The following is an 18,093-nucleotide window of genomic DNA, read 5'->3' on the forward strand; positions in this document are numbered from 1 at the left end:
TTGCGTCTTTGGCTCAGTCGAGAGTTCTTCTGGGTCGGACACAGGATCCCCCCCCCCCCCCCCAGTGGGCCAGCCACAAGCTCCAAAGCCCCTCGTTCTCAGAGCCTGTTTGTCTTGGTGAGAGGAACACGAAGCTGCTTCCAGAGGAATCCCTCGTTAAAATGAAATATATCCACAGGGGCGTTTTGTAGCTCCATCTGACACAAACATACAGTCCTCTGTCAACAATCATTCCCTTTTATACTCTCATCTCCACCTTAGTTCCTCTTGTAATATCTCTGTATGTTTCTCGACTTCTTTTCTTCCCCCGCTCTCTCTCTCTCTCTCTCTCTCCGCCCCTCTGTGACCTCGTTGCCTCCATTTTCCCCCTTTCAGCCCCAATTTTTCATTAGATTTTTTTTTATGCTGTTCATCGGACAGATTAGCTCCACACCCTTGTTTTATAGGTCTATGAGCTCACCCTTGTTGTAAGAGTGGCCAGTGTTTCTGCGAACGGCCCCGTGATCTGCAGCGAGTCGTACCGCAGCGCAAAAATCGTGAGGGACTATTCAGAGCTGCTCAGACGGGTTCATTAAAACAGGTCACTGCACCTAAACATCGCCCCACATTTTGGTTACTGTGTGTGTGTGTGTGTGTGTGTGTGTGTGTGTGTGTGAGACAGATACAGAGAAAACACAGTTCAGTGCCCGTTGCAAATTCCAACAAAAGAATGAAACAAAATGACCTCAGCCACTTGAAAAGCTGTAAAATTAGCGAATGGAACGATGAGCTCACTCACACTGGCGCTTGTAATTCAAACACTTACAGTATTTTATTTTTTTTTTTATATAACACAGACGAGGAAGCAAACTAATAAGAATGTAACCTAGTGATCAGGTAACATTAAATGATGTAAATACTCTGCACTATACCATATAGTATACTATACTTCTTTCTTCAGCTTTCAGTCGCCCCCCCCCTTTGGATCAATGAGGTTATGTAATACTGTATCTTAAGCTAGAAAAGATAAGAGACTCTCTTGGCAGCCGTTCTTGACGTTTGTGGAGTAATGTAATATTTATGTTGCTGCCCTTTGGTACTCGCCAGGAATGACTGACCTTCACTTGGATTCGCTGCTTCATTTGTATTTGTGTTTTTGTACCACAAAATATTCAATAAAAACATTTTGATAAGTGTTTGTGCTAAGCTAAGCTAAGCTAAGCGGCTGCTGGCTCCGTATGTGCTGCACAGACATGAGAGGGGTGTTGACGTTAACCGCCTGTTCTTCTTCTACATGTTCTGTGTCTGTGTCACAGGCTCTTGGAGACTCTGATTTCCTGACTGTGCTGAAGCAGCTGCTGCCCCTGATGAAACCCCGCGGGGGCGTGGACGGCTCGGCCTCCAGGTCCAGAGAGGATGAGTGCGGCCCCGATGAGCTGATCCTCCTGCTGGTCTACCTGTACTCCCTGGCCGACGAGGCGCAGCCTGCACACCCCAACGCAGAGGAAGACGAGGAGGAGGAGGAGCTGGAGAAGCTGGAGAGGGAGCTGATTGGAGCGCTCACCTTCGTCATCACCCGAGAGACGGAGCTCAGCCCCTTGCTCCAGAAACTCACCGGTAAGAGAGGATCAGTGCATCACAGCTTGGTGACTACTTCCAGCAGCATCTTCGCTTTGCTGGTGTCAGAGGAGAGGAAGTGGGAACAGCACAATGTTTATTTCCTCTCTCTACTGTTTCTATCAAAGTCTTCACACCTCGCTCTCCTTGTCTCACACCTTTTTCACACACACACACACACACACACACACACACACACCTACACACTTGTTTCCTGGTCAGTTTGGCAAGCGGCTCCTCAGATAGTCGAGCGTGGGAATGTTTGAACTTTTGCATCTGGACGAGTGTGAGAGAAGAATAGTGTGAGAGAGGGATTACCCGTCACGTGACTCTGCACAGCCGCTCTGCAGTGACTTTAGTTTTACCTAAAAAAAAGAAGAGGTTTTTACTTGTGGTGAACTGGCACCAGCATGTGTGTGTGTGTGTGTGTGTGTTTGTGTGTGTGTGTGTGTGTGTGTGTGTGTGTGTGTGTGTGTGTGTGTGTTCCTCTGTTTAGCTGAGCTGGTGACTGTGTGGTAGAGCAGATCAAGGCCAGCAGCTCTTAAGATGAATTAACCATCTACCTCCACACCACAGCCGGCTGTACCTCCAAGACTAATGGCATCTTTAACCTTGAGCCTGCACACACACACACACACACACACACACACACACACACACACACGGTCTCCTCCCCTGCCACATACTTCATAATTAGAGCTACTTTTAGTTTCGTACCTCAGCACACACCCTGAAATAATACATCACCGCTCGGGTTTTCGTATCGCACATCGGCTCATATAGTCTATATAGGGTTGGTAAATCTATGTAAAGCTCTAATAAAGACTGTTTATCCCTCTTGCTCTTTCTTACACTCCCTTCTCCTTCCCATACTCCGTCTCCCTCTCTTCCTGTTCTACTTGGCGAAGTGCAGCTTGGACGTGAGGGGCCTCTTGGCGAGCGCGAGGCCGAGAGATGTGGCTCATGTTAAAAACCTGACTCTCTGTTATAAACACGTCACTGGAAATTACCCTGTCATGGTGCGCCAGGTGTGTTTCAGACAGAAGAAAACAATGTGTCCGTGTGTGTGTGTGTGTGTGTGTGTGTGTGTGCACAGAAGTGCACGTCTTGCCCATTCAGAGGAATTCAGCAGCGTGTGCACCTTTTTTCTTTTTATATGTGAGCGAGTGTTTTCTGCGTGCGGGAGGTTTTTTAATTTCATTGGCGACCAATGAAGTGCGTAGCTGGAGTAACATGACACGGGAGGTCGTCTCTCTCAGTATCCAGAGCAAAACATTGATTGTGACATTTTCCCCAATTTTAAAAGACTCAAATTGAAACCAGACGTTGAATGAAACCTGGTCGCCATGAGAACAATGTTTTTACAAATTCTTTTATTTTGTTCCCCTTGGCTACAGTAAGCAGCCGAGCTAACACGCTGCAGAAACACACATACACATGCTGCGTGCACAAACAGGGCGCAGACACACAAGGACAATATACACAGGGGAGAGTGGTGGGAACAAAAAAAAGGGAGAAATAAGGGAGTGAGTTTAGGACAGTGTGCAGGACCGGTCTGTGCAACACAGCCCCGACCTCCATGACAGCCTCCTTCTGGGAACTTAGTTACAGAGCATCTTCAGGAAGCGGTGTTCCTCCGACGACTTCACACAGTAGATCCATTTTTGTATTCTGTGTTTCCTGTCAGCGCTGGTGGACTCTGAGCCGTCTTTAGAGTGTCATCAAACCTCCATGAAACAATGACGCAGTGGTTTGTTGCATAATCCATGAGGTGGATGTGAATCTTTATTTATGGGAATATTTAAAGGACAAAAGCCGGTGGTCAAACAGGAATTTAAGATGGAGAAACTTCAAGGTTAAAATCATTTATCCCCGTGGAGTTTCTGTGGTTTCGCTCACAGGGACAAAGTCATTTTTTGTACTTCAGTTTTAAATGTGGTGAATGTTGACCTGATAACTGACTATACTGACCGCGAAATGAAGGGGGAAAAAAGAAAAGTTAGCATAGCTTATTAGCTAAGATGGTTGTTGTTGGACCATTCAGTTTGATTTAAGCTCCTCCGTGGGAGTAAATACAGCTCCACAGAGTGAAGACGGAGGAGAAGACGGTACAGTTACATCTCTTGAATAAACTTATCAACTTGTTGTCCCGGTAATGAGTAAGCTAAGCTAACAAGCTTGCTAACTGACCGTGATCAAGCTCGTTAGCTCACACTGCTTTTTTCTGAAAGCCGAATGATCAGGGCAAATGGGCTCAAATGCCCTGAGCAGCGAGCCGTGGTTTGCTGCGTATCATTCTGGTATTCTCTCGCCTTCCTGTCCGTCTCAATAAAGGCATAAAATAATAATAATAATGATAATAATAATAATGATGATGATAAAAAGTATTAAAAATAAAAGCACAGTAACCTCAGAGAGCTCACCAGCTGCTGCAGGTCGAAATATTTACCGTGTTTCTGGCACAAAATACAAAGACGTGCAGATGATTCTCTCTGTGCCACTTGCTGATGTGACGAGGCTTTAAACCTGACGATGTTTCACTGTTTTTACTGTCGGCGAAACCTCTGGAACGACCATCAGCAACGACACTCTCTGACTGTGACTCTGAGCCCCTCAGTTCAACTGATTCCTACTGAAGACGTAATAATAATATGTGACTATTAATAATATAAGATTTGGTGACTTCACCGTCAGCACCAGGACCCCTCTCTCTCTCTCTCTCTCTCTCTCTCTCTCTCTCTCTTCTTTAAAAATAGATCATCGCACACTTCAGGGCCCAGAGACATGAGACACATCAGACGTCGACTCCACAGACAGAACTTGTTAATCGGATCAAGTCATTGTTGGGTCGTTGGATTTGTTAACAATAACAAAAATGCAGAACAGATGAAGACAGCAGAGCTCGATCAGACTCGTCCAAATATAAAGTCTGAACCAGGTTTTGAGTTTTGGAGGCAGGAAGAAGTTTTGTTTCGTCCGTGTGTTTGTGTTTACGAACTCTCATCCCTGTGTGTGTCTCTTCGTGTGACATGAACTCTCACACTCGCACAGCGTGTCTGTGTATTGTTGTCTTAGGGTATGGTTTTGATTAAAGGCCTGAACAGTATTTACCCAAGAAACTGGTTCTGCTTATTGCAGAGTGGGAAACGAGCTCTTAAACCAAACGCTCCGCAGCACCGACACCACATGGGGGAACGGACCGGATTGGTCGGGAGCCGCGCAGCGCAGGCGGAAGAGGCGACGGGATTGGATAAGGGACCCACTGATCTCCTGAAACCATCCGTCCCATTGGCCGCTGCCAGACAGTCTGTGGTGTACTGGGGTGGTGTGTGTGATGTGTGCAGGTTGTAAATAGCTCAGAGCAGTTAATGTTAATTCCTTGTTCAGTTGTGGCAAAAAACTACATTGATGCTGGTAAGAGAGCAAAAATGAGAGTTCCTCAGACTAGTTTATGGATTTGTTTCCTGTCAGTCTCGGTGGCTTTTGGTTTTCTTTGGTGCAGAATGAGCCCTTCCTCCCTCTTTCGAAGTTTTTCATCTCTTCTCTCAGTATCGGGGTTCAGTAAATCAAGAAAGAAAACAGGCCAGCCAGCTAATCTTCACCCCAGGACATGTAGCCTGCTCGGGATGATGGATCGTGTTTGTCCGTACTTATGTTGGTGTGTTGGTGTTCAGCTCCAGTAGTGAAACTGTCCCCGGCGTTGATGATGGTGATTTACCAGCTGCAGTGACAGAGGGAAAGAGAAAAACCAAAACAAAAAAAAAAAAAGAAGAAGGGTCACGAAAAACTTTTAGGGCGAGATGTGAAATTGAACTGGAGTCCCAGTGGTTTCATGTCCCGTCCTTCTCCCTCTGCTTCAGACAACACACTGGGTTTGTTATTCATCCTGTCCATGTGCGCTGTGCAGGGCAAGGAAGAGGGGAGCAGTGGGAGAGTCGGACCTCCCTAACGCCGCTGTTTGGGTTGGCACGGCAACACGGGCCGGTCGAGGGACTTGAAAGGAATCACACATAACTCTGGCCACCAACTCTTCGTCTTCCTACTTCTCAAACTTTCTCTTGTTGTTGTTTTTTTTAATTTCCTTTTCCATTTCTCTCTCTTTCTCCCGTCTTGTCTCTTTTCACCCCCCACCCCACCCCACCCCCCCCCCCCACCCCACCCCACCCCCCCGAGGCCCTAAAGCACCACACTGGTTGCTGGGGGGAAGTGAAGCATAAGTTAGTGTAATGATCGCGCCTGATTAAATATATTTCCCCTGTTGCACTGTGTTTATGAAATTAGTCCCAATTATTTTTAATTGGTGGTCTTTCTTTACTTCCTCCCCCTGTTGCACAAACACACACGGACACATTCACATGTGTACAGATATGATGTGAAAGCCGCAGACCCCGGGGTGAGCAAAGCAGCCGGTGGCGTTGCTCTCCCTCCTTCACCTCATCAGATAAGCTGATGACATGGAGCTCAGGCTTTAATTAACAGAGGCTCATCAGCTGCTGACTGCCGGGCCAGACGGGCCTGGTGAACAGGCGGGGGCCACACACAGAGTCGCGATCAGACCCCCAGACTCGCTCTGCTCCCAAGTCAGCAGTTACACACAGCGGTGGGGTCTCCATACTGTCGCCTGGTTTCCTCCCATACATCCCACTCTCTTCTGTCTTTCCTCTGTCTGAACCCAGAGGACAGCGGGTGACAGGGAGGATAAATGGCTACAAACACAGAAGTACAATAACAACATGGATATGGATAATATAGATGGTCTGGTAATATACATGAGGAAAACTGCAGGTATCCTGTCGCCCTTGTTAAAGTAATATATAATAATCTCAAATCTCGCATCGGACGGCCCTTTACTGCATGTCATTCCCCCTCTCTCTGCAGAGAGAGTTAGCATTAGCACAACTGCTAACACTGTGTCAGCCACTGACAGTTACAAGCTAACAAACAACATAAACAAATAAAAGATGCTAGATATGCTAACCGCTCTGATCCGTCTGGTTCTGGTCTCAGACTCCTCCTCTGACTGAGGCTCAAACATGTGGCTGAGTCTCTCTGATGTTTCCTCCTCTAACCATCTTGATACTCTCTGCTCCTTCACCTGTCCACCTGGAGCCAGCAGGTGGTGGGCGGGGCTCAAGGCCTGATCCAGATTTCTCAACCAGGAAGCGAGAGCAGACGAGCTTCAGACCTAGTTTTTAATTGTTAACTGTTTCTGTAATGTGAGTATCAGATGAGGCTTTGAGGATGGTGTCTGTTAATGTGAGTTCAGACAGAACACAAAATAAACTTTCTTCTTCATCTTTCATCTAAACCTTCTTATCCCACATGTCTGTACTTTGCATTTTTGCTTTATTGCGTTAAAGTAATATATAATATATTCCCTCCACTCCTCCTCTATCCAAGCAAATATTTATCTGAGCAATGGTTGAATCTGTGTAAAAAGTTTCATGGATCATTTCCCGTTCTTCTACACAATCTCTCATAAAAATACAACTTGAATTGTGCGAACAGTTCTTCTTCTTTTCATTTCATATCGGCAGAAAACTGTCATAGGTTTATTCTGTTGCACTTGTTAACTGCCTGATCTCTCTGGTTTTTCTCAGCTACATCAAATAGTTTCCACAAATCACACAGTGACGGAGGTCAGTATTTAAGTTTGGTAATTATTATTACCAAACTATTTATTCCAGCTGCTCCCGACCTTTTCCAACTCATGTCACACTTGATTCATCCAGGATCGAAATGAGAGGAGGTGAAACGTGTTGGAAGCTCAAGTTTTCTTTTTTGTGCGACGGGGGAAAGATTCACCATCTATGTCTTGACTCTCTTTCCTTTTTATTTCTCCCTGTTGCTAAGCAGCTATCCATTTTGCAAACAAACATACGACGTGATCCAGCGGCGACAACGTGAAAGTTCCTATCATTTCTTTATTACATCTTTTCACCAACATTGTGCTGTTTTGCGAAACTGAAGAAGTGAACCGCAGCGCCGCAGACGGGACTCGTGAAGACTCTCGGATACGAAGAGTTTCCAGTGAAAAAGTATGAAACAAGTTGGAAGAGAAAGAGACTTCTGATCTTTCCATCCGTCATTCTGAAGCGAGCGTGCGTTCTCTTCAGCCTCTCACAGACTGCAGGCGCTGCCGTGAACTTCTGCTATATGCACTAACCATCAGACGAATCTGTTGCATTGTCACTCAGGAGCACAGCAGTACAGTCGGTAGTATTCAGGTTTCACAGAGCCGGAGTGGAGTTTACACCTCTGTTTGCTTTATGGAGTGTGTTAGCGCTCAGCGGAGAATTCCTCTGCTTCTTATTTATGACAGGAAATGCACATCATAAAAGGCTCGTAAGCACTTATATCTCTGCTGGGAATTGCGCTTGTAGAATGAAAGAAGACACTATCAAGATCACACACACACACACACACACACACACACACACACACACACACACACTCATGCTCAACAAAGCAAAAGGCAGACATGCACACAGGCTCCAGAGGGACTGAGACAGCGGCCCCTGGCCCCTGCACACGCGTCAGTGCAGGCGGGGGTCAGCCTGCGACCCCTCCACCGAGAGTCCAGTCAACACGCTCTACCCGCTGGCCTCTCTCGTCCTCTGCTTGGCTCCTCTCGGGGGGGGGGGGCGTACATGAGTTTCTGCTTTACAGTCCGTGCAGCACTCAGACAGAGACAAAGAATTTAAAGAAGGCGTCTCTGTTGGTGGAAGCGTGGCTCTGCCTCTGCTTCCTCCACAGTCTGACGGTCGGGGGATATTCATAAATAAGTGTTTGTGTGAGCGTTGGTGCGTGTGTGAGTCTGTTTTGTACCAGACCCACTTGGATTTTACAGTATATCTGTGTTTTATCTGTTGGTGCGGAAGAAGTTGTTTACGTTGAGGATTCCAGTCGGCGGTGAAAGATGACCCGTCCTAATGTACCCGCTTTCCTCCCCAAACTGTCCCCTCGCTCTCTCTCCACCCCCTCCCCGAGCAACTTCCTCCATTTTTTTTAAAAAACAATCTGAGTAACTCTCTAACCTACTTTCACTTCACACTCCTGGCTGGATGTCCACGTCTAACCACAGCGATATCGGCTGTCAGTAACATTTTTGCGATGTGGTTGTGATCCTCGAGGCCCGGAGTGAAAGGCCATGGCTCGGTTCTGCTTTTGGCTTCCACATCGTGGAACAACAAGGGGAACAGAGTGATGTTTTGTGTGTTAAGAGTCCCGTACAAGCAGTGGGACCAATCTATTAGTCCTGGAAATGAGACATGTTCATTCATTGCGAAGTTTCTCCCGTTTGGTTCCAAGTTCTCCTGGGTGGAGAATTTCTCCACGGCCTCGAGAGCAGATGGAAGCTCTCCTGGCGCTATGAGCTGGCCGGGTCATTTCCTGTCAGGAGGCCTGGTGTTAATCAAGGCCTGAGCCAGCGGGAACGCCCCCTACTCCCCTACCACCCTCCTCCTTTTCTTTTTTTTTTTTTTAATAGCCCCCTCTCCTCTTACACCCCATCATCTCGCAGAGAAGCTAAGAAATGCACATTTTTCTCTCCTCCCCCATTTTCTCCCGTCAGTTTCTGTTCTTTTGTCTTCCATTCCCGGCCCCTGCTTTGTTTCGTACATGTCATACTCTGAGTGTCTTTAGGTGGTCGTAAATCTGGAGGAGCTAACGGTCTGCGTTATCAAAGTGTCCCTACGGAGGACGGCAGGTCCGGCCAGTAGATAGAAGGAGATACCGAGGAGTGAGGAGAAAGGAGTCTTTCTTTACATGTGGTCTGGTGTCTAGTCATTTTCCGAGATACACTTATCTCCTTGCTCCTCCTCCTCAGCTGACCTCCGCTCTGACCAGACGCAGGCCTGCAAACCGAGGGGGGCCGTCAGAGGGAATGTTTGCACTCCATCCCTCCTGCCTGGTGTTCCCGCTATGTCTGTCTTAATCACCTAATGGCGTACGTGCCTCATCGCCAGTGTTTGATGGTGAAACTTTGCCTAAGCGGTGTTTTTCCTGCACGGATACATTTCCATCACACGCAGGGAGGTTCCTGACTCACGCCTGCTCAGCTCCAGTATCTTCGTTTTGGTTTGATGCATAAAAACATAATTCAATTACAGGAAATTCAGTTAAGCTTAGTATGAAAAACACTCTTAGTATGAGACTTGGACTCCTTTGGCATGAAAAAATAATATTCCATCAGGTTTTTGTTTTTTGTTCTGGCTGTTTTATCGAATTTGTGATTTAATTTTGACGACTGCGAGCAGCTCAAACTGTTTGAAGGGCGTTTCTTTCTTCTCTAATAACGGCCACAACCTCAGAAAGAAAAAGAAAAAGAAAAAGTCACAACATCTGCCAAAATAATAGCAATATGATTTTCTTTGCATATCTTTCAGCTCTAGTCAGAAACAACTTTAAACACCTTCACCTTCATCTCTCCAGGATCCCAATATTTAACACTCATTCATTGCTACAGGGTTATTTTGGTGGATAAAGTACAGAGGTCAGGTCCCAGTCTTCACTGTAGAGAGTCCCACAGCGTTAGAGGAGTGTTGCTGCAGCGTTGGTCATTTAAATCCCACCATCAATAGAACCCGTTTCTCCATCACATGTCTGCCTCTCCATCATTTCATCTTATCTCGGTTCTGTCTGCTTCTTCTCAGGCTTCCCTCTCTCATTCACACACACACACACACACACACACACACACACACACACACACACACACACACACACATACACACTCCACTGTTTCTTTGATGCTGACAGTGTCTGTGAGCTCAGCACTATTCCACCCGACTCTCAGTCCAGGTGAACGTCTCTCTCTCTCTCCTTTGATTGGCCGGACCCGGAGGGATGGAGGGATGAATGAGCTGGAAATGGAAACGGTTGACCTTCCCTCTGCGCCCTCCTCTCGCAAGGTGAGAAACTTTCCGGGGCGAGGAGGACCCCGTCGCTGCCATCCACACGGCGTGGGCGTGTACACGGTGATAATGACTGTCTGTGGCGAGGGTTGCTGCAGAGAGGCCAGAGTAAACTCAGCCCCCCAGAAAATAAACACATTAGAGCACACATATACACACCTCCCTTATAACTGTCGCCCCTCGCCTTAAGGCCAGAGGCCCCCCCCCCCACCCCCCACCCCCGTACTTCAGCTTCCTCTCTAGCATCCCTGAACCACAACGCACAAACTCAATCCTCTCTGTTTTCGTCCGAGCTTTAATTTCCCTCTCGGTTCTGTAGCGATGGCGAATCCTAAGAAAACCCACTGCAGGGGATGTCTTCTTTCCAGGAAGGGATGTATGGTTTTAATTTTCTCCCTTTCCTGTTCTCTCCTCCACGCCGTCCCCTCCCCCTCCCCGTCTCAAGACGTTCTCCTCGCCACATTAGCTCCTCGGTAGCATCGCTCCGGTTGCTAATAACCTTTAATGAAACGCTCACTTATTTATGAGCCAGTGTTGACAAAGTGACAATTGTTGTGTGATGTCTGACTCAGCTCTTGGAGGCAGATCACACAGTGAGAGGATCACAACGAGAATACAGGAGCACTTGTTGAATTATGAGATGATTTTTAAATAATCATAAAATCAGGATGTATGAAGGAGCTCGTAGGGTTTTATTTCATCCTGAGGCGCTATCACAAAACTCTAATGTGCATTTTATAGCATTACTGCAGCAGCTCTGGGCCTCTCCTGTCTGCTTGTAGAGACACATGGACTCACACACACACATTAACGCAAACATCTGCCTCTCAGGTGGGAGCAGCCGCCCTCTGCTAGGCCTCCTCGCACCACTGCAACAGTCAAGAGGCTGAGCACACACACACACACACACACACACACACACACACACACAATCTGAATAAATAAAAAAGCAGCAAACCTCAGATGTTTTTCCGGTGGTGATGCTCTGCTCCTGGACCGATCTGTGACAGCTCTCTCTCTGTTGTGATGTTGGGGAGCGGATTAGCCCGTTGAGTATTTTGAATGACAGGATTATGAAGTTTTCCATGTGTCTATAGGGCCGCTGTGTATTGAGAGTGTGTGTGTGTGTGTGTGTGTTTGTTAGTGAGTGTGCAGTGTGTTTATTTGTGTTATGCTAACCTGCTTTTTGCAACAAAAAAAAGCGGCACGTCTCTTCAGCAGAGGTTGTTGTGGGAACACTGTCGGAATATGAGACGCACACTCTCTTCAGTTTTAAGATATTTTACGTCGGTGAGGCCGTGCACTGTTGTGATTAGCTCACTGAGCAGATTACATATTTGTATGTGTGTGTGTGTGTGTGTGTGTGTGTGTGTGTGTGTATAAAAGAAAAGCAGACAAAAAAGTTTTGAGATGTTCCCTTAATCCCTGGGTGGCGTCAACATATCGAGGTCAGAAATAATAAGTGGTACGTCTGCCCGGCGGTCACCGTAGCGCCAGCCTCATCCACCCTATAATCCACTTCTGATGTGGACCTCAAACCCCCACCAGGATGTGATGTTTGTGTAGGATGCCCGCCTGGATGGGTTAAGTATATGTATGATCCCGACCGGTCACGGGTATCGTCGTGAGCGCTCGTGTGATGTTGTCCAGGAAACATGAAGCGCAGCGGCGATAAGGAGGATCTGACATTTGCAAGATCAGCTTCCTGTGATAGGAGGCTTCCTCTGTGTCTGTGGGACTCACCTCCTTATCTCCCCCTCCCCACCCCACCCCCGCTCTATATCTGTCAATGATGACTTTCTCTTACAGTCCACTCCTTATTAACTCCCTATTGACCGTACATGTCTTCCAGGTTAAAGGGTCAGTTCACACAAAAATGAAAACATTTCCTCACTTAACTCCAGCGTCTGGCTCCACCCTCATACAGTGGAGGTGAATGAGATTTAGTTTGTGCTGCTCACGATGTTGAAAAGTGAAGGTAAACATTTACATGCACAGCTGTAACTAACAATTATTTTCATTATTAATTAGACTGATGATTAAATTTCTTGATTAATGAATTGGTCATTTGACTGTAAAATGTCAGAAACCGGTAAAAAAAAAAAAAAAAGGCATCATTAGTTCCAGTAGCCCAAAGTGATCTTCACATGTTTTATTTCATCTGACAAAAGTCCCAAAACATGTTCGGTTACAGGAGCTATTTGTAAGTTTGGCTATTGCTACATAACGTTAGCATTAACTGTTTACGTACCAGGCGAGTTCAGCATCAAACTTTATTCCTGAAATCGCCAACAGCTGCTTGTTTTGCTTTTATTTCTATCACATCGTCTCTTCTACTGAAGTTAGCATGCTAACCAGCTAGCTACAGCCAGGCCAGCCCGTCTCGTCACTTTCCGATACCGAGTCACTGTAGCCTCCAGTCCGTCCTGATGAAGTAATGCTGGTCCCAGGGCATATTATAACCTCTAGTATTGTAAACACGACAGTGGCTGAAGCTCTTAGCAATACTGATAAATAAACAGCTGTTAATGCTAATTTTGGCTTTGTAGCAATAGATAAACTTACAAAGAGCTTCTTTAATAAATATAGAGGACACGAGAAAATCTCCACATGTGAACGGCTAGTAATCAGTTAATCAACTAATAATAAAATAATAATGAGTGTGAAGAATAACACGTTTCTAAAGCAGCAGCCTGTAACTTTATTAATCACAGGTATGCAGGTAAAGCCAGTCAGAGACGAAGTCTGACATTGTATTCACTCTTTTAAAAGTCCTTACATTATACTTTTATTCTGCAGGAACACCTCTCATTTTCATATCTGGAAGACTCAATTTATTTGTGTGAAATCGAGAACAATCTAATATATTTATGATATGTAAATAGGGATGGAGTCAAAAGACACGGGCAGAAATGGAAACAAAAAGAAAAACCGCACTACAAGCAGAAAAGAAACTCTGCTGCTGCTAGAGGAGGTAGATCAGAGAAAACAGATCATTCAATACCAGAACAGACACGGAGACACACGGAAGGGATTTCAAACAAAGCTCAATACAGACTCCGTGTTCTCCTCAACCTCCGTGTGGAACCCGTGATTCTTCTCAGGAGCAGTGTTGATGAAAATATGTTTGTCTGGATTTTATAAACCACAGAAACTGGGTTTTAGTACGTGATGTTTAAGAAGTGTGGAGCCGTGAGAACAGTTCTCCCACTGTTCTCTCATTGTTCTGTCACTGTTCTCCTACTGTTCTCCCACTGTTCTCTCATTGTTCTGTCACTGTTCTCCCACTGTTCTCTTACTGTTCTCTCCCTGTTCTCATACTGTTCTCTCACTGTTCTCTCACTGTTCTCCTACTGTTCTCCCACTGTTCTCTCATTGTTCTGTCACTGTTCTCCTACTGTTCTCATACTGTTCTCTCACTGTTCTCTCACTGTTCTCTCCCTGTTCTCATACTGTTCTCTCCCTGTTCTCATACTGTTCTCTCCCTGTTCTCTCACTGTTCTCTCCCTGTTCTCATACTGTTCTCTCCCTGTTCTCTCACTGTTCTCTCACTGTTCTCTCACTGTTCTCTCCCTGTTTTCTCACTGTTCTCTCACTGTTCTCTCACTGTTCTCTCCCTGTTCTCATACTGTTCTCTCCCTGTTCTCTCACTGTTCTCTCACTGTTCTCTCACTGTTCTCTCACTGTTCTCATACTGTTCTCTCACTGTTCTCTCACTGTTCTCTCACTGTTCTCTCACTGTTCTCTCACTGTTCTCATACTGTTCTCATACTGTTCTCATACTGTTCTCTCACTGTTCTCTCACTGTTCTCTCACTGTTCTCTCACTGTTCTCTCACTGTTCTCTCACTGTTCTCATACTGTTCTCATACTGTTCTCATACTGTTCTCTCACTGTTCTCTCACTGTTCTCTCACTGTTCTCTCATTGTTCTCTCACTGTTCTCTCACTGTTCTCCTACTGTTCTCTCACTGTTCTCTCACTGTTCTCTCACTGTTCTCTCACTGTTCTCTCACTGTTCTCTCATTGTTCTCTCACTGTTCTCCTACTGTTCTCATACTGTTCTCATACTGTTCTCATACTGTTCTCTCACTGTTCTCTCACTGTTCTCTCATTGTTCTCTCACTGTTCTCTCACTGTTCTCTCACTGTTCTCTCCCTGTTCTCATACTGTTCTTTCCCTGTTCTCTCCCTGTTCTCTCACTGTTCTCTCACTGTTCTCTCACTGTTCTCTCACTGTTCTCTCCCTGTTCTCTCCCTGTTCTCTCCCTGTTCTCTCCCTGTTCTCTCACAGTTCTCTCACTGTTCTCTCCCCGTTCTCCTCCCTGTTCTCTCACAGTTCTCTCACTGTTCTCTCACTGTTCTCTCACTGTTCTCTCCCTGTTCTCTCCCTGTTCTCTCACTGTTCTCTCACTGTTCTCTCACTGTTCTCTCCCTGTTCTCTCCCTGTTCTCCTACTGTTCTCTCCCTGTTCTCATACTGTTCTCTCACTGTTCTCTCACTGTTCTCTCACTGTTCTCTCCCTGTTCTCTCCCTGTTCTCATACTGTTCTCTCCCTGTTCTCATACTGTTCTCTCCCTGTTCTCTCACTGTTCTCTCACTGTTCTCTCACTGTTCTCTCACTGTTCTCTCCCTGTTCTCATACTGTTCTCTCCCTGTTCTCTCACTGTTCTCTCACTGTTCTCTCACTGTTCTCTCACTGTTCTCCTACTGTTCTCTCACTGTTCTCTCACTGTTCTCTCACTGTTCTCTCACTGTTCTCATACTGTTCTCATACTGTTCTCTCACTGTTCTCTCACTGTTCTCTCACTGTTCTCTCACTGTTCTCTCACTGTTCTCTCACTGTTCTCTCACTGTTCTCCTACTGTTCTCATACTGTTCTCATACTGTTCTCATACTGTTCTCTCACTGTTCTCTCACTGTTCTCTCACTGTTCTCCCACTGTTCTCCTACTGTTCTCCTACTGTTCTCATACTGTTCTCATACTGTTCTCATACTGTTCTCATACTGTTCTCATACTGTTCTCATACTGTTCTCTCATTGTTCTGTCACTGTTCTCCTACTGTTCTCCCACTGTTCTCTCATTGTTCTGTCACTGTTCTCCTACTGTTCTCATACTGTTCTCTCACTGTTCTCTCCCTGTTCTCTCCCTGTTCTCATACTGTTCTCTCCCTGTTCTCCCACTGTTCTCTCACTGTTCTCTCCCTGTTCTCTCACTGTTCTCTCACTGTTCTCTCACAGTTCTCTCACTGTTCTCTCACTGTTCTCTCATTGTTCTGTCACTGTTCTCCTACTGTTCTCATACTGTTCTCATACTGTTCTCTCACTGTTCTCTCACAGTTCTCCCACTGTTCTCTCACTGTTCTCTCACTTTTCTCCCACAGTTCTCCCACTGTTCTCCCACTGTTCTCCCACAGTTCTCCCACTGTTCTCTCATTGTTCTCTCACTGTTCTCCTACTGTTCTCCCACTGTTCTCTCCCTGTTCTCTCCCTGTTCTCATACTGTTCTCCCACTGTTCTCTCCCTGTTCTCTCACTGTTCTCTCACTGTTCTCTCCCTGTTCTCTCCCCGTTCTCCTCCCTGTTCTCTCACTGTTCTCTCACTGTTCTCTCACTGTTCTCTCACTGTTCTCTCACTGTTCTCTCCCTGTTCTCTCCCTGTTCTCTCCCTGTTCTCTACCTGTTCTCTCACTGTTCTCTCACTGTTCTCTCCCTGTTCTCTCACTGTTCTCTCACTGTTCTCTCCCTGTTCTCTCCCTGTTCTCTCACTGTTCTCCTACTGTTCTCTCACTGTTCTCTCCCTGTTCTCTCCCTGTTCTCTCACTGTTCTCTCACTGTTCTCTCACTGTTCTCTCACTGTTCTCTCACTGTTCTCTCCCTGTTCTCTCACTGTTCTCTCCCTGTTCTCTCACTGTTCTCCCACTGTTCTCCTACTGTTCTCCTACTGTTCTCTCACTGTTCTCTCACTGTTCTCTCCCTGTTCTCTCACTGTTCTCTCCCTGTTCTCTCACTGTTCTCCCACTGTTCTCCTACTGTTCTCCTACTGTTCTCTCACTGTTCTCTCATTGTTCTCTCCCTGTTCTCTCACTGTTCTCTCACTGTTCTCTCACTGTTCTCTCACTGTTCTCCTACTGTTCTCCTACTGTTCTCTCACTGTTCTCTCACTGTTCTCTCACTGTTCTCTCCTACTGTTCTCTCCCTGTTCTCTCCCTGTTCTCTCCCTGTTCTCTCACTGTTCTCTCACTGTTCTCCTACTGTTCTCTCACTGTTCTCTCACTGTTCTCTCACTGTTCTCCTACTGTTCTCATACTGTTCTCTCCCTGTTCTCTCACTGTTCTCTCCTACTGTTCTCTCCCTGTTCTCTCCCTGTTCTCTCACTGTTCTCTCACTGTTCTCCTACTGTTCTCCTACTGTTCTCCTACTGTTCTCTCACTGTTCTCTCATTGTTCTCTCCCTGTTCTCTCACAGTTCTCTCACTGTTCTCTCACTGTTCTCTCACTGTTCTCTCCCTGTTCTCTCCCTGTTCTCTCCCTGTTCTCTCACTGTTCTCTCACTGTTCTCTCACTGTTCTCTCACTGTTCTCTCACTGTTCTCCTACTGTTCTCCCACTGTTCTCTCCCTGTTCTCCTCCCTGTTCTCTCACAGTTCTCTCACAATTCTCTCATTGTTCTCTCCCTGTTCTCTCACTGTTTTCTCACTGTTCTCTCACTGTTCTCTCCCTGTTCTCTCCCTGTTCTCTCACTGTTCTCTCCCTGTTCTCTCACTGTTCTCTCACTGTTCTCTCCCTGTTCTCTCCCTGTTCTCTCACTGTTCTCTCCCTGTTCTCTCCCTGTTCTCTCCCTGTTCTCTCCCTGTTCTCTCACTGTTCTCTACATTGAATGACCTGCCACAGTGAAGAGAGCAGCCTGTGTTTGGTGATAACTGATCTACAGCTGAAACATCTCAGAGATATTACAGCTGTGCTGCTGGACTGCTTCAGTGGTCTGATGAGCTGATTGGATCTGTGTTATCTTTAATATCATCTACATGTGCTTTTTAATGGTTATTACATTGTAATTTTGCAGATTGCTGATGTGATGAGGCCCATTACCTGCAGCAGCTCAGGTTTAATTTCTCTCAGATTCAGGATCTACTTTTAGCAACTAAAACGCTTTGTAAATGAGTCTGAGCCCAATGCCGCCATTTAGGAGCCACTTTTAGCCTCAGGATGTTTTGTGGATTCGACTCCAGCTCAGCTGCAGAAATCTGACTGATTGTCCACATTACACTGGAAAAACCACAGAGCAGTTTTTACTGGAACTTCATTCTACCAAAAAAATAGTCCCTGTGCAAACTTACGCAGCGCTTTTACATCCCCATTTTCAGTTCCCATGATGCCAACTGTGATTTCTATTAAAAAGTGAAGCGAGAGGCCCTCTCTTTCCAAAATCAATGTCCCACGAACTCCAATAAACCCACACACACTTCTGCAAATATTTTTAGTTGGAACTACTTTCTACCGAAGAAATAGTTCCTGTGAAAACTGCTTTCATATAGACACGAGACTGGCTTAGTGTGTCATATAGTATTTATTTCCCATGATTCCC

At 46.1% G+C, this 18,093-nt stretch overlaps 1 protein-coding gene across 1 annotated transcript in view; it reads left to right on the plus strand.

Moving 5' to 3' along the window:
• Window positions 1–18,093, plus strand: part of scfd2 (sec1 family domain containing 2) — a 93,856-nt gene that overhangs the window by 39,675 nt on the left and 36,088 nt on the right. The window contains exon 5 of the mRNA XM_056378052.1: window positions 1,296–1,596. Within this exon, the coding sequence (XP_056234027.1) occupies window positions 1,296–1,596 (301 nt within the window). The remainder of the gene's footprint in view (window positions 1–1,295; window positions 1,597–18,093) is intronic.

The sequence above is a fragment of the Seriola aureovittata genome, chromosome 6 (assembly GCF_021018895.1).
Source record: "Seriola aureovittata isolate HTS-2021-v1 ecotype China chromosome 6, ASM2101889v1, whole genome shotgun sequence".
Classification (NCBI taxonomy): Eukaryota; Metazoa; Chordata; class Actinopteri; order Carangiformes; family Carangidae; genus Seriola; species Seriola aureovittata.